At 45.8% G+C, this 24,425-nt stretch overlaps 2 protein-coding genes across 3 annotated transcripts in view; both read right to left on the bottom strand.

The window, feature by feature from the left end:
- Positions 1 to 24,425, bottom strand: part of LOC144114707 (Ig-like and fibronectin type-III domain-containing protein 2) — a 181,472-nt gene that overhangs the window by 30,874 nt on the left and 126,173 nt on the right. For both annotated transcript variants that reach the window (XM_077648606.1, XM_077648607.1), the window contains 9 exons: positions 13,917 to 14,073; positions 7,871 to 7,968; positions 7,691 to 7,793; positions 7,054 to 7,164; positions 5,544 to 5,597; positions 5,282 to 5,413; positions 2,613 to 2,768; positions 1,567 to 1,733; positions 606 to 653 (listed from right to left, as the gene is read on the bottom strand). In XM_077648606.1, coding sequence (XP_077504732.1) covers positions 606 to 653; positions 1,567 to 1,733; positions 2,613 to 2,768; positions 5,282 to 5,413; positions 5,544 to 5,597; positions 7,054 to 7,164; positions 7,691 to 7,793; positions 7,871 to 7,968; positions 13,917 to 13,980 — 933 coding nt within the window. In that variant the 5' untranslated portion in view covers positions 13,981 to 14,073. The remainder of the gene's footprint in view (positions 1 to 605; positions 654 to 1,566; positions 1,734 to 2,612; positions 2,769 to 5,281; positions 5,414 to 5,543; positions 5,598 to 7,053; positions 7,165 to 7,690; positions 7,794 to 7,870; positions 7,969 to 13,916; positions 14,074 to 24,425) is intronic.
- On the bottom strand, positions 8,646 to 9,491 carry GatC (glutamyl-tRNA(Gln) amidotransferase subunit C, mitochondrial). The gene has a single exon (XM_077648613.1). It carries the CDS (start codon positions 9,228 to 9,230, stop codon positions 8,742 to 8,744), a length of 489 nt encoding a protein of 162 aa, XP_077504739.1. The 5' UTR covers positions 9,231 to 9,491; the 3' UTR covers positions 8,646 to 8,741.

Here is a 24,425-nt window from a genome sequence, read left to right on the forward strand (position 1 = left end):
AGCCTCCAAGTAAGTGCCTTTCTGAGATGTGCAGTTTGTATCTATGTTCGGGGCAAAAAATAAGCCTTTCTCTTTGCTGTTTAAGATGTTGTGTTGACTATGCAAAAGTTTTTATGGTGAACGCAGCTCAAAATTTGCATTACTTGGCTGCACTCTGAGTGAAGAAAATATCTGCATGCGTGGTTTTTTTTTTCTCTTTTTTTTGTGAGGCATGGGTTGGTCTCAGGGTCTACAGTAATGAGTGAGACGAGACAAGGAATGTGCTCAGTACAGATGGTTGACTGCCCTTCGGAACACAAGCATGGAGCTTACAAAGCCATACTGCTGTGTACGGAACAAATTGGTATACAATGTGGCCTTTGTTTTTTGCAAGAAAGTTGCTTGTCAGGCAATATTTTCGACTGGAAACATGAAATTAAATAAGGTGGCATGACAGCCTATGCATCTTCATATTTGTACTGTGCGCTGTTTAATCCCAGCAGATAGCAGCAACATGCTAAATGAACTACAAAATGTGCTAGAACCAATGCAACAAGGAGGACAGGATGAAACATGTGAATTGTTTATATGTGAAATTGTTTGATAACAATGCCATATTTACACACCTTGATTGAAAATGCTTGCGTTGTTCCAACAGTAGAATCTTTATCTGTCTGTAACACAAAACAGAAAAAAGAAGAAAACATCACAGAAAAAATAAAAAAGGGGACAGAAAGAAATAGTAAATCATCTCAAATTAATTTTACAAGTTCCAGAACTAACACGTGTTTTACAAGAGTGTCTCACACAACTTGAGCCAGGCCAAAAACGTGCCGCACAGTGCAAGTATAGAACTAATGAAATGTTGTTGGCAGGCCCCTTGCGGAAACTGATTAACTTGTCCTTAAGCAAGGTTATTTAATGAAGTAGTAGTTACTAAAGGCATGAACGAATTTTCAATCAAGAAGTTGCACAGCATCCCAAGAGGCCCCAGTAATGCAATTTTTGTTACAAAGTATACAAACACAACATATAAATGCAGCATACTAAATTTAACACATGCAGGACATGTGTATTTATAGGTGGCTCCTCCTATGCATGGCAGTGCTCATCTATTGAAAGTTGTGCCATGGTAATCCCAAGCTGGCAGTACTGTATGTGTACAAGCTGCCAAAATGATGCATACTTGCAATTTCCCAACCTTCAGGACAACTAATGTGAAACTAATTCAGTTAACAAGAAATAAAAATACTCCTGCCTACCAGAAGTCAATAGATACTGCTGTAGCAGTTTCGTTCTTGTAAAATGTACCATAGTTCTTCTAAAATACAGGTTCAAGCTATGTGAGACATCTGGCCTGTTAATATTAAAATATGCTTACAGGTTATAAAACAAAAATAAAAGACAGAACCACAACCATTCCATGACACTTGGGTTGGAAGTGAAATTAAAGCTCTTGGAATTACAAGGAAAGGGTTATACCAAATTTTTGGCCAGCATTGCACTGGCTTTAAAATTCTAACTAAGCCAAAATAAAAGTAAACCTCTTCGAAGAGCTCGATAGCACAAGCAATGAAAGAGACTTGCTTCATTCTTTGGTGTTACTGCATCTGGGTCAAAGCTCTGAAGTTCCGTGATGTTTATCCGGAAATGTGTAACTTCAATCTCCTGGTGTGGCGGCATCCATCTGATAAGCAGTTCTGTTGGAGACACTGGCTCTACTTCCAGTTGCTTTGGTGGCCCTGGCAACAGCTCTGCAATTCATTGACAAAGGGCACAACATGAACACCCATAAGCATTTGCAACATCTGTGACTGCAAGAGTGAAACCATAGCATCACCATGGAATTTCTCGAGGCAAGCTTTCCCGGTGTTTACTTTTACACAGATTGAAACACATATCGTCGGCAAGGCTTTTCCTCGGAAGGCTAATCTTAGAAAAGTGCACTATCCACTTTCAAGGCGCAAAGTGCTTCCCTCAGAAAGACCCACCATGCTGCTGGCTCAGTGTCTATGGTATTCGGGTCCTGAGTTACACAGTCAGGGGATCAAATCTCAGCTGTGGCGGCCACATTTCAATGGAAGGAAGATGCAAAGGCACCTATGTTCGACGTGATGTCAGTGCATGCTAAAGGTCATCCACTAGTCAGACTCTTTCTCTCCCTCTCTCCATTTAGCTCCTCCTACATTCCTTCCTTCATGGTGCAGTCCAGACAGCCACCCTCAGTGAGACAGTTATTACGCCTCCCCTTTTCTCATGACCTATTGTTGCTACTGTATTAAACAGCTGGAACCAAAAGCAATTTTTTCTGACAAAATGCAAGTAGTACCAAGTAAATTCTCCAAACTAAATGTTTTCGAGCCTGAGGAGTACAAGAAGATATGCACTCAAATTCATGACATTCCAGAAATACTAACGTTTCCAGCACTTCATAAGTATACAACTGAAAACTCATGTCACATAGATGCAAACTGATGCTACAGACAATAGATGTAGAATGTGCGCCCAGGTTCTATCCCACATATATCACACACTGTATGTTGCAGTTAAAGAAACGGCTTAGCTACAAATGCATCTGTCTCAGTTACACGGACATCAGTGAAGAAGAGATGACCAGCTATGTTGATACTTACCGACTCCATTTGCAATGCATGCCAGAGTTGTCATTGTGTAGTCCATGCAGGTGTAGTGTTCTGTGACAGTAGTCAGTGTGTAATCACCAATACATACAGATCGACATATCTGTGGAATGTTCTGTGCCACGCAGCAAGGCATATGGTTCCGGCCATCTGAAATGCACATTAGAACAGTGGTTATGTTCAACTAGAAACTGGTGCTACAAATATATTAAAGCTATGGTATGAGCTTTGCATTAAAGAAAATGAGAAGCAAACTTAGCATACACATTCATCAAAAAATATACTCCCTAACATAACAGTTAAAAACTTGGTAAGGACACGATCTAGTTCATGTAAGTAAACATGTTACATTATTATGTCCCAATGCAAAAGATGCGAAAAGCATAGAGACCTAGAAAGTGAGAACTGATGGCAGCACCAGAGGCAAGCCACATCCATAATTCAAAAACAGTAATTGTTTTTACTTCTAAATGGCAATAATTAGACTTATTTGCCAAGGGTTCTGAAAATTCACTCACTAACTAAATCAAATTTTACACTGCTCATTGCAAGTCTGATAGCTCAGGAACCAATTCTCTTTAAGGCAAAAAATTTTATTTGCACTAGTCATGACACAGTACTTCTCTTCTGAACTGTTCAACAGCATGATCATCTTGAACGCGACTGTTACAATTTCCTACCACTTGCATGCATGAGAAGTTCCTGCACTGAGGATAAATTGGTATGCACATGCATTTTATCTGATGCAAAATAATCATAGTACCTCTAGCACTAAACCTGTCCTTTTAATGGCAAACACTTTCAAAATCAACATATTATAAGAATGTGAAGACCAAAAATATAGCAAACATGTCCGTAAATTCTATTGATTTGTGGACACATCAACTTGTGCTTTGGACCCCACTCACATCATCCTCTTAGTCATATCTAGTGCAGCAATCATTGCATCAGCAATTGTTATGGCACTTGCTCTTCAAAAACAATGCTCCACGTGTCAATAAATTTATATACTAAAACAAATTCAACTTTACCAATGCATTTCAGCTTGCACATAAGACCTTCCATTACCATCATGGCTTTTTTCTTTGTCATGGACAATGAATGATTGCTATTTCTGGCAGGCAGACAACAGCAAGAATTGAAACCCCATGAACAATGTAAGACTCAAATCAAAGCATTGCGACTAGTGCACATATTGCATGCAAGAAGTAAGATTTGGCAGGCAGCCCAGCTAAAGTCTCTGTCATAAAGAGTGTGAGTATGCAGCTTTAAGCAGCACATATCAATGCTAAGGAATGCTGACAGCAGATGCTACATTCATGACGGACACAGTACATCAAAATCGTTTTAGCACATCCTTGGCAGTGTTATGGTGGCGGAGAACACTGAATAAAGACAAAATGCTTCTGCATCACTTCCTGACCTGTTTTACAACCTTACTAGGGCAGCAAGTTGGGCAAGTTGGTTAGCATGCATGGTGGAAAAAAGTGCATGAAGACGATGACAGGACGAAGAACCACAAGGACGAGCGCTAACTCTAAAGTGAAAATTTATTCCTGAAAGTAGAGGTATTGATAAAAAATCATGAAAAGACTGAAAAAAAAAATGAACAGCAAAGCAGCAATTATCATCAGAAAAACTCACCAACCAGCAGAAGTCAAAAAAGGAACATAAGCAACACAGCTCAGTTATTTCACTGAAAACCCAATGCAGATGCTAAAAACTCGAATTCCCTATCAGTCAACACCATCAAAGATTGACTAATACAGATTTCCTGGCACATGCGCAAGTGGAAGATTTCCATCAGTTCACGGACTAATTGCTCTCGATGCATAGAAAAAATCATGACTTTTGAAAACAAAGATGTGGTTCTTTGCCCTGTCGTCGTCTTAACGCGCTTTTTTCCTCCACGTTTACAGCCGTAAGCATATTAAATATTGAGGAACCGTATCTATGTTTATCTTTGCTACTTTTGGAAATATATGCTACAGGTTTTTGCAGCTACAAGGAACTGGAAGTCATGTTTAGTCATGTGTGACTGCTCTGCACAGTTTGGTGACCACCTGGTAGAGATTATTTGGCATGAATTTCATGTAAAAAATTTAAAGTGAACCACACCCATATGCCCCCGGAAACATCACACTATGCTCTATGACCTGCAAAATAATTGGCAGCACAAAGAAAAACCGTATGGTACTACCTGTAGGAACCATACTGAGTACATATTTTATCACAGGCTGAAGTCACCCACAGCACACTTGTAAGATGCGACTCAGTTGGAATGAAAAGCTAAATTAGAGTTCAGATCAGACAAGAAAATTTACTGTCCCTTCATGCAAGCCCAAAGATAATGACACAATAACAACATGATGTTATATGTTATGGGTGGCAAAATGTGAGTTCCACTGAATTCCAATAAAATATAAAGCATTTTTCTAAAATAAACCATGATATAGTTAGCTCTACCTACAATAATTCAGCTCGTTTTCAAAATTTATACCAGCAGGCTGACATAAATATTATTGCTATTACTTCTTGCATTGGGTGTTTTTGAAAAATGCACCATACCATAATTAAAGCTTTCTTTTCCGGTGAGCACTTATTTTCTTAAAACAGCCTGACAATTTTATCTAGACATACACCAGCACAAGCTATGAACTGACCTGTAAGGCACTGAGTGAGGATGCCGATGTACTCAAGACATGTCCTAGGGCTGTGGTGTCGCCCTGTGACGATGCCTTGAAGTGTGCAGTAGCCAAAGCACTCAGGTGGAATGCCCCTCTCATTACAGCAATCTATGGGGAGGGTAGGAGGTGGTGGCAGGAGAAGAGACAACAAAGAAAACAATAAAGGTCAGGGCTCCAAAGGAGTCACTCTGTGGTAGCATTGGAATCTGAAAGTGAAGTCACAAGGCTAGAAACCCACCAGTGTAGTTGTGTGTCAGGAGGAAAGGTGCCGACCGCCTTGCATCTTCCAGCACTGAAACAAGGTACAGATAAATTTTGCATTGCCATTTATTCCCCAGGTAACATATGTACAACTGCAGTAAGACTCAAACTTCCGGTGCTAGGATTTAACACCAGAGTGGTGTTATGGTGCACTAAGCCTCAAAGCACGTGAGTGCATGGTAAGGAAAGACATGTGTGAAATATATAAGCACAGGAACCGTGGGGAGGGGGGAGGGGGATATGTCCTTGCCTTTTAACAGTGAACTGCCATGCATATGGAGTGGCGCACACACTTAGTTCATTCTTTGGCTTCGATCAAACATCTGATGTTATCATGTTTCTGTATGAATGCAAGATGCCCTTACAACACCAAGACTGTTCATGACATCAGTAAAGTATTTATGGCACAAGAGTGGCTCGGTCAAAGAGTGCCACAACTAATACATTAGGTCAGACCATGTAATGTAGTTTGGCGGATGTGAACACAGATGCACAATGAGAGTGAATATCAATTTATAATGCTGTCTGAAACGCAATGAGTGATATGCACTATGTGTTAAAGAAACAAACTGAAAGTGGATACTAGTGGCTGTTTGAAAGACAATGGCAGTGATTAACCATGTGCACAATAGTTTGCAGTATGGAGCCAAGGTGGCTGAGACCACAACACTCGCCCTGGTGACAACCGTGAGACCATAGGCAGATTACGCAAAGCAGCCCGCACACCTCAAACAGTTTGTGCACTGGGTTCTAAAAACTGTCACAATACCCCTGCTATGCTTCACTGGATAGACCCTTCTGCTCTGTTTGAAATGCAGCAATGAATGCGGAGTTGGATATGGCACAGGACCTATATTTTAAGTTAATACCTGGTCGGTGTATATGTGACAATAATGAATACTAATGCTTAGGCAGCAACACTTTCATGAAAACCAAACCATTTTGAAATAATGACACTACAAAGTGCAATTGAAGATGCATTAATCAAACTGTGCAAACAATGCTGTAGCACCCTGCAAAATGCACACTTTAACATGAGACTGAATCCAACTTTTAAAAGAAAGGTGCAACGATAACCTCCATTTGCAGACTCCTAAAGAGTAAGAATAATAACTAGGACACGTTCCCTACCAGATGAGAGTGACAGGAGCACATTTCATTTAATGTTGCACACAGAATGTGTTTCACAACTCTGAGAATAATACTAGACTATAAAATAAGAAATACAAATAGGAGTCCAGAACCTACTTGAGTATGAATGAGTGCAAGTGAGACATAGCAATTAACCAGGCCTAAGCCAATGTTACACTTGAACTTCCACTCACACGTTCTCAAAGATTACATAATGAGAAAGCTTTGTTTTGGCAAGCCACAAAAAAAACTTTGATGCCATAACCATTAATTAATCTTTCTTATCAAATAATGTTAAAACTGCACATGTGGCCGTGCAGTTGTGAAGTAACCTCCCCTAGAGCAATTTGTCCCACCTGTGAGTAATCTTGTTATCCTTTGGTTTGGTGATGTGTTCAGCTCACAGCTGTATCGACCAGAGTCCAGAGGTTGCACATTGCTAATCCTGAGGACCCAGTTGTTGTGCTCTGTGGAGACATGAAAGGTGTTTGGTCATCATCAACTTGATAATTAATTAGAAACAAGCTGCAAGCACACTAAACCTTTACTCAGGCTTCTTGCAAACAATGAACTCAACATTTTTCAACCTGAATTCAACTAAACCAGTATAACTCTACAGAGACAATCTGCATGATCACCCGCAGTGGCCAAAGGGTTGACACATCTAACTAAATATAACTCCCAATGTCCTGCCCCTTGCAGAGCCTAAAAAATGTGGTTAAATTTTTATACAGATATTCTACTCCAGCAAAGCAAGCAGTATGCAAGTGAAAGGTTATGGCTGTTGAAATATGTCGAACAGCTGTACAAGGAAGCCCTATGCAGAGACATCGTGCTCAGGCCTAGCTCTCAGTTTAGAAACAACAGGTCACACTTTCAATGTTTTTTGTATATCTACAATAAATTCCCTCCAAGCCAGAATCTTGGGTGAAAAGGTGCCATGTCTAACTAAAAAAGCCATAATAAGAGATCCGCCAGCATGGCTTTGCTTACCAGGGTTATGTAGGACTGATATCCTAGGATCACCAATGACACGCACATTGCCTGCCGTCAGAACGGCCCCCTTGTCGCGATCAGACACCCTCCTCCATAGCACCTGTTTTGAAACACATTGTTAGCAACACAGGAAAAATGGGCAGGTGATCTTTGTGCACAGCAAGTGATGTTACTTACTGTGTAGTTTGCTTGATCTTTCACCACACAGTCTATCAGTGCTTCATCTCCTTTGACAGCAAGCACTGGTTCTAAAGGTGTGTCCTGTAAACTTGGACCTACGGAAACAAAAAATAAGGCCATTAACATTATATTATTTGGATATATGGCAGTCAAAATTAGCATTCTGCTGCCAGAAAACACTGTGTACAATGAAGTTTTGTGGTTCTAGCATGCTAGAACAGTGTAGATACAGTCCATATCAATACCTCAACAGCAGCAGTATAACATTTGTGTGCAACATGGTCATAATAATGTAACAAACATATACTTAAGATACTGATATAACTATGTTCACTCAGTTCTTAGCAAAAAGATGGAAATGAAAATCAGTCCTAAATGAAAGAGCAACCATGCTTTGGTGAATTGGTAGATATTCAGTCTATTTTTATGGCCTAGGTCAAATGGCATAAAATGCTCGAAGCTACAGCGACATCATTACGCCTTCGTTAAACATGACATTCGTTACGACATCGTTAAACTCAAGTTTACTTTCATTATCTTGAAGCTTTGTCAAGAGTTTATGATTCTGCAAACCCAAGATGCTGACTCAGACTGCCTACTGTGACGAATTATTAGCACGCAGCTCCAAATGCAGATTATGGTTATGGGGAGAAAACTTAAAGTAAAAAATGGGGCGAGGGGGAGACAATGTGACGCATGTCGCAACGCGCCGCTTCCAGGACGAGCTGGCAACTCGCGTTGCGAGAGAGGAAATATTGCAGAAACAGGATGGTAACAGAACAAAAGGCAGTTTATTGTTCTGTCGAAAAAACGAGCACGCACACACATACACTGCTGCGTTACACTGCAACAAAGGAAACAAATGCTGTCACTTTTCAGCACTGGTTTCACAACTCTCAGTCAGACCGTAGTCAGACTTCACGTCCAAAGGAATGTTTCCAGGCGGGGCGACAAAGTATCCTTCCTCTGTCACTTTGGCGTTCTTAAGGATATCCTCGGCACTACACTCGGTCGGAATGTCCGGCCGCAGTCGCAAGGGCACATCTTCCAAGGGGGTCACCATAGGAGCCACGCCCGTCGTGTCAACGTTCATTATGACGCTTGCGAACTTGACAGCTTCCTCGAGACGCGTCACAGCTTCAGCGTTGCTGAAGTCAACCAAGGACAGCCGCTCCAACAGGTCCACAGTGCCCTGGTCCAAAGTAATCGTCTCACTGGCTCGCGCTGCTTTCGGCAGCGGCTCGGGTGGTATTACAGAGCCACCGCCAGTGCTGCCACACAGTTCTCGCGTCCTGATATGGCCACTTTGACGAATCGAAAAAACCGCGCACAATCTAAGTGCCGACATCCGAAGCATCTCAAACGCTTGGTGATGTGAGGGCGGTGGTTTCGGTCGCCAACGGTGAGAGGACAACAGCGGCAATACGAAGAACGCTTGAATTCACTGCACTCACGATGCCCGGCGCTGAACAGCTGCGGAATCAGCATACGAAGAACCGTTTTGAGAATTTTCACACTTTTCTGAAGAAAAGTACAAAAATTAACCACACCAAACGCTAATCAAAGCCATAATTCCTTCCAATAATAAAACACTTGCGCTGCGACACCATTTGCAACTTGAACTGACTTGGATTGGATTCTATTTTTACTTGTACGTACATGGTTGCCTGCTTACTTTTCTACTTGCGCCACATTGAAAATTTATTATGTTTTGCGCTTGCGATGCGTTTTCGCGCGAACGGCGCGAATATGAGCCAGCTTGATTTGATTTCAACGAAACAGAGTATAGCCACGCTTATTTGTACGTTTGTCCCGCGGTCGCTTCTTTCACCAGCAGACCACCTACCTCCAGTGGCCTTGAGACGTTTCTGCGTGGGTGTCGCGTGCGATCGAGGAAGTTGGAGCACAACTTCGGCTTGTCTTTGCAAAAAGGCTAGCTCTGTGTACGCTGAGAGCGGAATTCGCGTGCAAACATGGCTAGAGGAAGTTAAGCCAGCGCCCACAAGACTGACGTTTCGGTTCCGAGAACACTGTAGTACGCGACGAAAGACGCAGTTTACGCGACACGTGCGCAGTTTGAACGTTATTGGATCCATAGCAGAAAGTGCTTTTTGGCAGGTTTTCATCCATAAAGAGGAGCATTACACCGTGTGCTGCTATCTTGCAGCGTCCCTTCAGACGATGACGAGCAGGGAGGTGCTCACCAGAAACTTAAGTTCAATGATTCTCGAAATAGAATGAATTAAATTGAAGCTGAAAAGTGAATAAAGCGGATGTAACAGCTTATTATACTAGGCATACTGTGCCGTTGAGTTTTTTGCTGAATGATGTCACACATGCTTGATCAGTTAACACTGTGGGTATGAGACGTCTTACGCAGCGGGTACTATCCGGACCTTCAAAGAACAGCGCGGCAGTTTGAAAGCAAAGCTTAGACACTCGCACTGTTCTCGCCAGCCCGGACCCGGGCGTCCAGTCCCGGGCCTCGGCAAGAGCGCGAGAGGTCGCCGGCAGACTTCAACTGCCTGCCACCTGGAGCAGTTAAGAAAGCCTAGAGAATAACCATCTTCTTACTGATAAATGAAGTTTCTTTCTCTCTCTCGCTCTCTTGCACTTACGCTTAGATACAAAAAAAAAAACTACTACGCATCTGTTATATATTAATTTAAAAAATACCATCAGTAAAAGTATGTTCCCACAGAGTAAACATTCTAGGTTCAGCGATCTGTACACAAATGTTTCTCGCGAAGTACTCGATAACAGAAACCGGTCAATATATAGGAGCGAATGCCATCCATCAGTGAAGGACGACAAGGTATCAACTCATCGGAAGCAGCTGCACAGAGAATTTCACGCGATAAAGATGTTGTGCCCCGCATAACACAGAACTGCTGAGAATTTCTCCACCTAAGAATGTATATATCAATTTTCTTTGATCAAAGCACCACGTCTCTGAAAATATTTTTGATTTTAGGGTGCGCTCGAAGAAGCCAAAAACAACGAAACTACTCTTGCACATGCACTAAACTTTAAGACGTACACTTTTAGTCGAGCTAACTTATACATTTTGAGCAGTTGCGAATCTTTTCCCATTAATTAATCGGAGTTATAACTGATTAATACGTGGAAACTAATAGTTTAACTGGTCAAATGTTTTAGGGGAATCCCCCAAGGTGGAGTAAATTTGTAATAAGGGAGTAATTACTCATTCGCATCCACCCGAACGCAGCCATACGGCTACATGGCTGCGTTCGGCTGCGTTCGGGTGGATGCGAATGAGCAATTACTCCCTTATTATAATATTTTAACTCTTAACCAACGGTTTATAATGGCTGAGGTGTCAATTATAAAGTTGGAGGCAGCGTTGAGATATAAACAACACTCAGTTGCTTCCAACAGGCTATATATTTCTTATTTTTTTTAGAAAGATAGGAGAGGATTTATTTATAATAAATGAACAAAATATACGTGCCGCAGTACTTTATTATTATTTTTCATAAAAAATGACGCCCCGCGAAATTTTAAAAAATGGCAGCGGGTTTACCCAAGCACCAAGGGTGCAACTGTCTCAAACCTTCAGCCAGTCGCAAGAGGCTGTGCACCACGGGTGCCGTTAAAAAAAGAAAACAAACTGATTTTTCTCGCAGCACGAAATCGTAAGGTGAAGTCGTCCGCATCTGTGTGCCTTCTACCCATTGTGCAATCAGACGTATTACTTTAGGCGGCTAACAGCGAGTGCATGCACCTGAACACTGTTAAAATAATGTGCATTGAGCACTGAACCTGTTGGTCTGGTAGAAACAAACCTCTTGCGAGTGCGCGTGCTCCAACGAATAAAATGTTGGCCCTTACCAACACTTCATCAGGCATAGACCATCCGTACAAGGTCGGCGACCCATTCTGCCGCACTACTGCTTACATGGCATCTTTCATCCCCAGGATGTCAGACTGCAGTGGCGTTCGATGCCGTAACCAAAAATTCCCTCAATCAGACCTAAAATTTTCTTTTTTTGAGGACCTTTTAACCTGCAGCAGTTTGAAAACTCCGTCAATAAAAAAAAAGCACGAAAAAAGTGACACAATTTCAGTTCTTGAAATTCCCTGAAACTTCGCGAAAATTCCCTTTCCACAAAATTTTACCCCTGAAATTTCCTGAAAAAAAGGGAAAATTCCTTGAAACACTATCGGAGCAGAACCACCTACTGGTAGCTAAATTTACTACTAACAGTATTCAGTAATTAAAAAAAAGCGGTTATAGGAATATTTTGCATGAGATGATACGTTTCTTTATTTACATCTAGTCCTGTGTAATGGTGACGCCGAATTTTCATGTATATAGTGTTTCTTGCGGTCCTTAATACCTGTAACCACGTCAGTGTTCTCATTTACTGTATTTTAAACGCTGTTGTGACCACTTTCAAATTATATCAACCTTGTAATATCGCCTTGTATAGTTTTGTTTTTACGCCTAAAGTCTTTACTGCGAACTACGTGCTTGCATGCTTTTTTGTAATATTGTGCAGTCTGTGTTTTCTTTGCCTCGTAATCATGTACAATGGTGCCGCAGAATTTTGATTTACATGCGGTAGTTTTTATGATTTAAATAACCTGCTGTGCTTAGTTCCAGCGAACCAGTTTGTAACTGCTCAGTCCACTTTTTAATGCCATATCGACAATGAGAGAACGTATAGAATAAAAACAAAGAAAATAAATAAGACGCGGCTTGAGATCTGCATGCTCTGACTAGCTGACAGTGGCAGTGTACGTACAAATGGTACAAACAAGAAATGCCCACTGCAGCCAGAAGCATTAACTAGTACACTTCGCTTGAACCCATTTTAATAATGTATTTTATAAGACAAAACCTAATCAATCAAGAAGATTTGGTTTGTGTTTGCGGGGCTTAAAGTCCTAAAGCGACAAAGGCTACGAGGGACGCCATAGTGGAGGGCTGCGGATAATTTCGACCACCTGAGGTTCTTTAACGTGCACTGACATCGCACAGTACACGGGCCTCTAGCATTTCGCCTCCATTGAAATTTGATCGCCACGGCCGGGATCGAACGCGCGTCTTTGGGGTCAGCAGCCGAGCGCCATAACCACTGAGCCACCGCGGCGGCGGCCAAAGAAGATTTGGTGCGCCCCTAAAGAGGTAGGACACGTGTACAGTGATGGACACAATAATATTGACCACGGTTCGGCGGTGAAAGTCGTCTGACATGTTATCCAGCGAAAATTAATGCGTGTTCGATACTTACGGAAGTAAATGACGCTGTTGCGCGTGGCCATAAGAAGGCAGCAAACTTTTTTCATTTCCGTCACGCAACACGGGGGAAGAGTTCGAGCGCCGAAGTGTGGTGTATATTATATTCTGTCCAAATAATGTGTACAGCAGAGTAAAATAAATGAAAAGGAGAACGGCTGCATACATCGAGCGCTGCGTCTTTCTGCAACCCCGCCCCCACCACAAAAAAAAAGGAAAAAAAAGAAAGGAACTCTGCTGCCCTTGCCCCCTTTCCCCCACACCTTTCCGTCGCACTTTTCGTTCCTAGATGTCTGGTACGTCGCCTTCTTTCTTCAACATATTATATATGTGCTTTACGGAGGTAGGCTCCACACGTATGACACTCAGCCGTTCACGCGCATTCAAACCCTCAATCCAATGAGTCATGCTCACTAGAAGACTCAGAATACATGCAAATGGAAGAATACACGCTTAAATTAAGCGCGTTCGAGATAAATTTGGGCAATACTAACCCGTGTTGTACGTCTTAATTTTCTTTTTCTCTGTTTCTAGCGGGCAAGAATCAAAATCCTACTTGCCGCAAAGCACACCATAAAAAAAAAAGGCGCGCACAGAAATGAGTAAAGAACTCAACGACAAGCACGTCTGTTTTATGCGCCAAAAATTAGGGTCGTGACGGAAGAGCTGCGTCCGCCGAATTCTGTTTCCTGCAGCGAAGTTGCCTGCGGCGCTGCAGATTCCGAGACCCATATAGGGCCACAAAACAAATGCGAGGCACTGTGGGCGCGTGCTCCTTACCGGCTGCGTTGAGTGGGGTGGCGAACACCAGTGCTACCAGGAGGCGGGGCACGCAGACCTGCATGGCGGTCACTCTAGGCGCTCATCGAGTGGGCGGCTACTCTCTCTCTCTCTCCCCCGCCCTGTTTGGAAGGGGACCTTCGGAGGAGACTGTTGCCTGCGAAGAAGAGAGGCGGGAATCAGTGAATGGACTCGGTTCAGTTTAAGAAGCAGAAAGTATTTTTTTAATTATTATTATTATTAGTCATTGCTCGATGCAACATCCGGTGATGCGAGTGTGGCTGATGTGATTTAGACAAACGAGGCGGTCAAAATACATACTGCACAGAAAAGAAACAGAATGTGAGCGCAAGATATTCGAAGGCGGAGCTTATGCAGCGATGCTCAGTTTGTTCAATCAAATATAGGTGTGGCGGCAACAAACACACGTAGTCAAAACTGATATATTTCAATTGAAACGGTAAATGAAACCACTCCCATGACTTTAGCAGGGGGATACAGTTTTCTAATGGCAAATTCATCTAAACTTTCCTTATAGAACCTTTCTGCACGGTAAGTACTGCGACCAAGGATAGGATAGGATAAACTTTATTTGCTCTAATTACGAGGTCATTCAGCGGTCCGACAGAGTTCTTCCATCTTCCTGATAGTGATATCCTCTGTCTGGCAGGGTTGGTGCCCCTATTCCATAGAGGGCTCCACTGAGGGTGGCTGCTCGTCGGGCATGCTGTATGCCAAGTTTGTCGCTGACTTCTGCACGGAACGCGTGGCTGGCGTAGAACTTGCGTTATGTGGCGATTTGCACGTGTAAGAAAGGGACAGGAGGCAGGCGGGAGACAACAGTCGCGTGGAGGTTTGACTCGGTGGGTACAAGAGTCTGTGTGCAAGCAGCGGACTCAGTCACACCGTCGCATTTTTGACCGGGAGACTTGACAAACGGCCGGAGCAAACGAACGAGTGAGGAAGAGAATGAGCTAGGAAGCAATAGCTGGTACCTTTATGTTCTCTCACTGGGTAATTAAATCCGCCAGCAGTGAGACTATATGATTAGCTGGTTTAGCTGTCTGAGCGACCGACGACGGAGCCATGCAGTCGCTGCACGACTGCGCGTTGCAGAGTGGTTCCCTCTGCGCGTGACTGGTTCGCTGATTTATGGTGTCTGTAGCTGCTCAGCCGATTGCTAAATGATGGCTGGCTGAATGGATGGCTGGACATTCAAATCCGCTGACAGGACTGATGCATGACGTTCGATGGCTGCTTCGTCAGCAGCTACGAGCTAAGAACAGCGCACCGATGAGCACACGCATGTGCCGGACCCGACCACGCTCGCTTATGTCTTTTGCGTGCGTTTACATGCCTCAGTGAATCCGCTGAGGCATATATGCCACTTTGAACATTGCGTACAATTCAAGCTACATTTGGCGCGTGAAATGAGCTCATTTGATCCCGGATTGAACCGGATTGTATGCAATTAATGTACTACACAGAGGAGACACAAGCACAGGGAGTGGGGACCTTGTCAAGCGATATATAACCGCTCTTATCCCCATCGCCTCCAACGCTGTATGGTGATGGAAATAAATTATTATTATTATTATTATTATTATTATTATTATTATTATTATTATTATTATTATTATTATTATTATTATTATTATTATTATTATTATTATTATTATTATTATCAGTCCTGTCGAATGTATTATACCCGAAAGGAATACTGCATAGACTAGCAGTATTCGTCCGCGCTTGCAAAGCACACTGGATTTACTTCAATTCAATTTGCTGCAGCAGTGCAAAATAAGGGTAGCGTCAACGCGCGGGACACGCAATTTTGGACAAAAGCATTTTTGAACGTGAAACCGTTTATGAACAAAATTTTTTGATACAATGCAAGATTTCATTATAACATTCAATATATCCGCAGATTACCCGACGGCAGTCTTGTTTTTTTTTTCTGTTAACGCTTTTTTGCTATCGTCAAAAGCGCTTCCCATTGGTTTTCTATGGCAGTCTTAACTGGTTTGGTTGGTTTATGGGGATTTAACGTCCCAAAGCGACTCAGGTTATGAGAGACGCCGTAGTGAAGGGCTCCGCAAATTTCGACCACCTGGGGTTCTTTAACGTGCACTGACATCGCACAGTACACGGGCCTCTAGAATTTCGCCTCCATCGAAATTCGACCGCCGCGGCCGGGATCGAACCCGCGTCTTTCGGGCCAGCAGCCGAGCGCCATAAGCAGTCTTAACTGTTCGATGCGATCGATGGAAACACTTTAAAAGAAATATTTTGCTACTTATCAGAATAATGAACCATTGCCTTCAATATTTTCACAACAGTGTGTTACAGTTTTCCCATTTTAAAAATGTTTGCCCGAGAAAGCTGGACATGTTCTGTCAGCGGTGAATGTCATTCAACAAGCATTCCACACCGGTCACGTGACAGTGAGGGTCATGATGAAATTGCATGAAGCTTAACATGTGGTCGAAGAGGGCAAAAATCGGCTCCATTGAAGCCTTTGGGGGTTTATATGAAGCGGAAACTACAGGCGATGCACATATGAGAGAGTTGCGCAGAGCAAACCGCGATGATGGACGACAGAAAGGAGAGACGACGCCGAGTCGTTTTTCTCTCAGTTTAAGTCGTGATACTCCAGAAGCATTTAAGGGTTCAACTCAGGGTTACAAACTGGGCCACTTGTAAAGCTCAGTTCAGTGTAAAGCTGTTCGCGCAGCATGCAAAGTGTTACGTGCACAGAGGCGTGAGCAAGACACTTCTGCGACTCGCAGTCACGCGGTCCGAACGTCCTCATCGCAAACAGGGCATTCTGAGCACCTTTCGAGCGTATCAATAGCTAAACGTCCTCAGGATGTCCTCAGTTCGGGCTTTGCTGGACGACTCGAGGATGGATATTCCTCAAGTGTCCTACAACCGTCCTACTGACACTACTGTGGAAAACTTAGATCAAACCAGCTTGATCTCTCGCACTCGGCTCTCATTACTTAGACTGCAGGTTTATTAAAAGATACGTGTGTACAACATACATAAAATTAAGGAAACAATTTTGACCCAAAGAAGTGCATGCCTTGAGAAGATATCTTAAGATACCTTGCCTTTAAACCTGGTCTTATGTACCGCACGCTTCTGATGGGGTTAGGCTGTTTAGATTTTTGAGCCGCTCATTTTTTCCATTCAAGGAGCAGAATTCAACTTCATAGATAGCTATAGCTCTCAGCGGCCCTGGGCATGGTAACCTCGAAGCTGTACCTCTTCTTTCTGCTTATTCTGGTTAGGTTCTCTTACATCAGCTCTGAATACGGCACTCCTAAAAAAACAAACTCTTGATACAAATCCTGAAGTACTGAAAAAGTCCCCAGACATAATCCTCCGGATGCCCTGAGACAAATGTACCCAAGTGGACTGCTTGAGGACTAATTAGGGACAAGCTGACAACGCCTAAACAACTTGACGCGGGCATCCTGAGGTCATACTCCGGATGTGTTTGCGTTATCTCGGTTACTTAAGAATTTCCGTTGCTTCTTTCGATTTAGGCTAATAAGCCATACCAACGCAGCAGTTGGTGCTGGCCTCAAGGTTATCTTAAATATGTACGCCGCGGTTATCACAATTTAACGGACAACAAACATCGCGAACTTAGCTTTGGCACTTTGCCTTTCGTGCCACTTGGTAGTCCGCCAGTTTCGACCAATGCGTGTCTTCTTCGCGTTGCCTGTTCCATTTCCCAGACCATGCAGTAAGCCCCTTGTAACATCATGAGTGCTCCAAAACACTGGAGGGTGAGGAGATTCGCAGAGTACCCTTTCCCTCCTCCCCCTCCCCCCGACGGCGCGGTTCAGAAATTCGACCAGAGTGAGAGAGTTACCGCGCTTTACTGCGCAACTTTCTCGCCAGCACTACACTGCCCCCTCCACATCCCTCGCACGGTTCAGCACCCAACCCAGAGGCCTGGAATCTTCTGCAAAAAGGCCTGAACCGGGCGACGTCAGAGAAGCAGGCAACTTTTAAACTGCGAGTCGGATGTTCTTGAACGCCAGCTGCATTCGCTTCCTTCCGGACGGACACCATGCACTGCGCGCCTTGCCTTACCAGGCTCGGGAAGCGCTTCCCGCGTTCGCAAACACGCCCGGCCTGACACGATAGCGCGCGTACGTGCGCCTTAGCGTTTGGGCCCGCATCCTGCAGAAACAAGCACATCTGAGCACACCAGGAACAGAGCTTCGCTTTCGCGTACGAGCTGTGTGCGGGGAGTGGCGAGTGTGGGAATGGGGTGCGAGCCGTTTCCCGTTACTCGAAGCGCGTGCACTTCTTCCATGTGTTGACGTTGGTGCGCGCGCACGTGTGCGTGCGTGCGTACGTGCGTGCGTGCGTGCGCACCGCGATCGAGCCGCGACCCCTCCCCTTGTGCAATTACTGGGCGCCGTGCGCGAAAGCGTTCCCCGCGGCGCTCGACTTTCCCCCTCGAGAGAAGCCTGCGGTACGATCCCTCGGCCGGTGGCCGCGTTTCTTTTCGCTTCGTTCATTACTCCCCTCGGTATGGCGCGAAGCGAAAACGCTCTCGTCACTGTTACAAGGTTACAAAGCGACGACGGCGAGACACAAGCGGTAATCGCTTGTTAATGTGCGTATTTACACAGCTCGGATGGGAGTCACGTTGCTACTTCAAGATGAGCGAGGAAATGACGCGGAGACTATATCTATACGTTCGGGTCTTTTCGCTGGAGTTTACGCTGCTTTCGAGATGGCCGAGCGGATTGACTCCGTGCAGCTCTTGGCGTTTACAGCGCAGTCGACCGTCGAGGCAAATTCTCACGTCAAAACTCAAGAACAAAAGATCAAGCTCAGGGTAGACCAGTCATGTTTGCAGAAATTAGCAGTTATTGCGCATTTCCGGAGCACGTCCTCGTGTGAGCAGTAAGCTTGCGTAACTGAACGTCAGGATGCGGCCATAGCTGTCACGTCACGTACGACATGACGCCTGTAGTGCGCAAAATGCGATTTACTCGGGGCAAGTGCGAAACCTGGGCGCTACGGCGTTGCCAGCATCGAGAGACCATCCAGTGGTAATACGGTACACAAGTGGCAACGCTTACGGTCGGTCTTGTCTCGTCCTGAAAGGCTGTCGTAATGACAGTCGTTCACGTGCAGCTGTTGTCGGTTCCGCTTTACTATGTATGTGTGGCAGTGGATTGCGGTCACTGCCTTTGGTATACTTTCAAAACAGCCGAAGTGGCCGCTGCACAGCAAGCATTTCGATGACCAAAGCGCGTGGCGAAAGAAAAATGCTCGCGACTGATGCCTCCTGAAAATCAGCCCTCATTTTTGTGCAGTTGGAGCGTGGCAAAGGCCAATGGCATTGTGTACCACAGTCATTGCGCGGCCGAACGGCTGAGCAGTCAGCGTATAGGGAGAGGTTTGTGCATGATAACGTTGCGACTGGCTGCCGACGCTATGAGTACAGTATGCCGTACACCTTTCAAAAACTGCAAGCTGGTTTTAGAACGCACTACACAAGCGACAGGAAAACTAAAAAGAAAAGGCTTTTAGCTCAGACAGCCCCGTCAGTTAAACCATCGCAGACAGTAAACATAAACGAGTGCTTGGAAGCGTTCTTACACATCAGGCGAAACTTGGAGGGTACACTTAAGCTCAACCTTAAGGGCATACTATGACGTGATAGTGTAGTGGGTTAATTCTCATATATGTTGAAGGTCATTCTCTATAGTTTACATTCATAGATGCCTGGTAGTCCCCTCCTGCCGCAGTGGTGCAGCGGTTAAGCGATGCGCCACCTGCCCTGTTATGGCAGGTGCTGCCACCGGTGGGCCTTTTGCGCCCCAGGTTGCTCTTCGCGAGTGATCAATCATCAATTAAACTGCCACCTGCCACAGTGAGCAGTTTGCTCACTACCCGGTAGGCAGGCTGTGATGACGCCACAAGGTCACATGACCAAGGTCACCCTCCTGCCTCCTACGTTGCTCTCTGGGCACCACCTGCCAGAGTCATGCTCATGATTTTTCGCTCACAACGCCGACAACGCCGACGCTGGATTTTCTGCTTAACGGGGCATTTAACGCTATCGCGTTAATACTGTACGGTAAAAACTCGCTAATTCAATCCCCGTTAGTTCAGAAAACTGGATAATTCGGAAATCTTGTTCCCGTCAAACTCAATATTCGGGGAAATTTCGCCTCATATAATTCGGACAGGCGGCGGAAGCTCGCATGTCCGCATGTCCCCGGAGATGGGGTGGTGATGAGTGGGCCGATTGGTCACTACAGCACAACGGGAGCGGGCGTCCAACCGTTATGTAAAGGTGCCGTGCTAATCACTTAGGTGACCAGTCGAGGAGGTACGACGGCATGATTTGTTGTTTTGTGCTGCGCTCCGCCATTTTGCTTTGTTTTCAGCGCGTGCGCGTCACGGGCTGTGCTGTCAGCGTGTTCTCTGTGTTATCGCGGAGAATGCAGTTGTTTTACATTGCGTCATGTGCGTGCAGCGTGTTGGGGGAAAGAAGGCTTTTGATGTCCTAAGTGCCTAAAAGGACTTATTGTATTGGTTCACCGGACAGTGTGCGCGTGCAGCACCATTTTGACGGAAGTGCGAACAATACGCATTGCCGTGTAAATTTCTCGCATGAAGCAATCAACGATTACATAATTTTTTTCCAGTCCCCAGGTAATTCGACATTTAGTTAATTTGGACATTTTCTCCGGTCCCGAGAAATCCAAACGAATGCGCCGCTATACGGTGGAGCTGGCCAATTTAACACAAGGCTAACCCCATCTGTAGCCAGCAACAAACTCAACCTCTGTACCGGTTTTTGCCATTCGAAAGGCCGGCTTCCGACGAATTTCGTGAGACATTTTTGGCTCAGCTCTCACTTCGCAACGCGCACTACCTCCGCGCACACATAATTTTCTCATGTAGACAGCATAGCATGTATACACCATCTTTGGCAAAAATTGTAGTGGACACTTAAGCTCCGCCTTAAGGGTATGACGCAATAGCGTTAGTGGGCTAACGCGCATATATGCGGATTGGTCATTGTCGACTTCACATTCATATAGATGCTGCCACCGGTGGGAATTGTGCTACCGAGGTTGCTCTTCCCGAGCAACCTCTCGCGACCAATCATTAATTTAACCGCCACCTGCCACGGTGGTCAGTTTGCTCACAATCCGGTGAGCAGGTTGTGATGACGCCACAAGGTCACGTGACCTAGGTGGCCCACCTAGGTTGCTTATCCGGGGATTTTTCGCGCACGGCGCCGTTGACGACGACGCCGGATTTTTTTCGGAACAGGAGCCTTAACCCTATCACGTTAAAAGTAATGCGGTGCGACCGCGGAAAACGCGGGCAGGCGGCGGAGCGGCGACGCTGAAGTCGCCGCTCAAGCATGACCTGCGAGCATAACCTGCGACGTGAACCTGCGCCATTGCCATCTTCCAATGGACGATGATGAGTGTTCAAACGGCACGAGAAGGAGTACATACAACGGACACAAGGACGAAAGAAAAAATGAACGCAACCACAAGCGTTTCTTTCGTCTTGCGTCCGTATGCATGAGCTGCGTTTTGCATGTCTAACCAACTAGCTCACTAATACGCGTCAAGAATTTTGTCAGACCAGCCTTGAGAAAAATTACGCGATAAATTATCGCGGTTCAGCTTTCACAGCCATGGGCTAGATCCTGGTGACAAAGGGGCGATCTGCTGGACTGAAGATGAAATTATATGTGACCGAACACTCCTGCCCGACATCATCACCATCATCATCAGCCTGACTACGCCCACTGCAGGGCAAAGACCTGTCCCATGTTTCTCCAATTAACCTTGTCCTTTGCCAGCTGCGCCCACCCTACGCCTGCAAACTTATTAATCTCATCCGCCCACCTAACTTTCTGCTGCCCCCTGCTTTGCTTACCTTCTCTTGGAATCCACTACGTTACCCTTAAGGACCAGCGGTTATCTTGCCTTCGCATGACATGCCCTGCCCAAGCCCATTTCTTCCTCTTGATTTCGACTAGGATGTCATTAACACGCTTTTGTTCCCTCACCCACTCTGCCCGCTTCTAGCCTCTTAACGTTACACCTATCATTTTTATTTCCACAGCTCGCTGCGTTGTACTTAACTTGAGCTAAACGCTTTTCTTTAGCCTCCACGTTTCTGCCCCATAGGTGAGTACCGGTAAGATACAGCTGTTGTACACTTTTCTCTTGAGCGATATTGGTAAACTGCCATCATGATCTGAGAGAACCAATCATATGCGCTCGACCCCATTCTTATCCTTCTAGTCATTTCCCTGTCATGATCCGGATCAGCGGCCACAACCTGCCCTAATAGGCAAGTACCCTAATAGGCACAACCTGCCCCTTACCACTTCCAGCGTGCCCGACAGTGCACGCGAAATCACTTCAAGACAGCCGTGGCACGTAAACATTTGCCACACGGTCGAATTAAATTTTTCATGATGGCGCCACGTGCCATTCATCTCGAGCCGTTCTTTCGTGCTGGCTGGCTATGTTTTCGTGGGCTCTGCCTGGCTCTGCCTCGTGCAAAGGTCCAGCTCATTCCTGGCACATTCTCGTACGCAGTTGGTCGTATGCAAACACTGAAGATTGAGGCCTCGTGCAGCTATATTTTAGGGCAGAAAGTTTTGACAGCGCAGCAAAGCTCGGGACTGATGACACGTCTACCCTGCATGGCGAAAAAGGATGCTTGCAGCTCACGAGCGCCCGCAGTGCGTGAAGAATTGGGCCCAGTCTTTACGTGCCGGAGGGTGTCGGCTCTCGACGTCGGACCGGCAATCCAGCGGAATTACGTCAGTTAACCGCGGTAGTGGCCTCTGCAGCCGTTGCTGACCGGAGCGGTGCGGTTCGCGAGGGAGAAGGCGGAGACAGGCGCGGGCGAGCAGCCGATACAACTTCGCGTGCAGTGCGCGCGGCCGGACGACTCCAGTCTGCGGCGACGTCGGCGCGCGGTAGAGTAGGCGACATCCGACCTCCGAGGCGCCAGCAGCTCGGCCTCGGCTGTGACCACGCCACGACGCTCTGGCCAAGATGCGAAGCCGACCGTGAGAGGAAGCGTGTGGCGCTCGCGTCAGCCGTGACGCCTCGTTCTTTTCTCTCCCAGCGGCCCTTTTCATTGCCCCTCCTTTTCCGCCACTGCCTCCTTCGCTCGCTCGGAAAGCGCTCATTTTTCGCAGTGAAACGGGGAACACTTTTCTATTTCAGTCTTCCGTGGGCAACCCCCACCACCGCCGTCGGTGGCACAGAAATTGGACGGCTCATCGACGCCCACCGGCTACGGAAGCGCGTGTAGCGTGCGTGCGGGTGTTGAGCGACGGTGAAAAACTATTTCTGCTTCCCGTTATTTGTACCGTCGCTACTGTCGAGCGCGCTTCGTCCAGAGGCGCAGGCGATGCCTCTCGTACGCTGTGCATGCCTCTTCCTGCTCTCTCTTCTCGGAGTGCGCATGGTCAGTGGCGTGTAGACGTGTGAAAAAGAGAGAGGATTGGAAAGAAAAGACGAAGCGCTGGAAAAGAAAGCGAAACGGTGCGAGTCCTTGCTCGGCGAGGAAGAAAACCCCTTTGGGCGAACGCAGGAGGATATACGCGTATTAACACGCGCCCTGACTTGGAAGTTTTCGAATCCTCCCGCGAGAGGCGCCCGTACCAGGCGCTGAATGATATATTTATTGGCTTTGTTGTTTTGTGGCCGGCTTTCCGTAAGCGCGGAATCGCGGCTAGCTTTGGGAGAGGTGCAGCTAGGCGGGCGGTGGGTGTGTACGAAAATTGAAGGAGAGATCACCCGCCTGGCAGTGCCGCGACTTTCTTCGTCTGCCTTTAGAGCAAGAGAATGACACACAGTAAGGTCTATATATAAAGGATACGCCCAGAGAAAGGACATGCGCTAGGACGTTCGTCGCTTTTTCTGAGCCCAAGGAAACCATTTGTGTGTACAACTTTTGCTCATAATGTCTTGTTTTTTTCTTCCAGGATTCATTCATTCATTCATTGATTCATTTATTCATTCATCGGCAAATATCGGTGACTGTTTGGTTTGGTTTATGAGGGTTTAACGTCCCAAAGCGACTCAGGCTATGAGAGACGCCGTAGTGAAGGGCTCTGGAAATTTCGACCACCTGGGGTTCTTTAACGTGCACTGACATCGCACAGCACACGGGCCTCTAGAATTTGACCTCCATCGAAATTCTGCCGCCGCGGCCGGGATCGAATCCGCGTCTTTCGGGCCAGCAGCCGAGCGCCATAACCCCTCAGCCACCGCGACGGCTTATCGGTGACTGTAACCCTACGGACGATCCTTTCTGCACTACTTTCTCACAGATTGCACTCCACGTGTTTGAAGACTACACCAGCGCAGCATCCAAGATTCGGCACGACCGAAGGCCTTGCATGAAGATGCGCTCGATTGTATTCCACAGTGCTAAGGCTAGAAGTAATGTGTAGAAACAATCACCCCATCTCCG

Source organism: Amblyomma americanum, chromosome 1, assembly GCF_052857255.1.
Source record: "Amblyomma americanum isolate KBUSLIRL-KWMA chromosome 1, ASM5285725v1, whole genome shotgun sequence".
Taxonomy (NCBI): domain Eukaryota; kingdom Metazoa; phylum Arthropoda; class Arachnida; order Ixodida; family Ixodidae; genus Amblyomma; species Amblyomma americanum.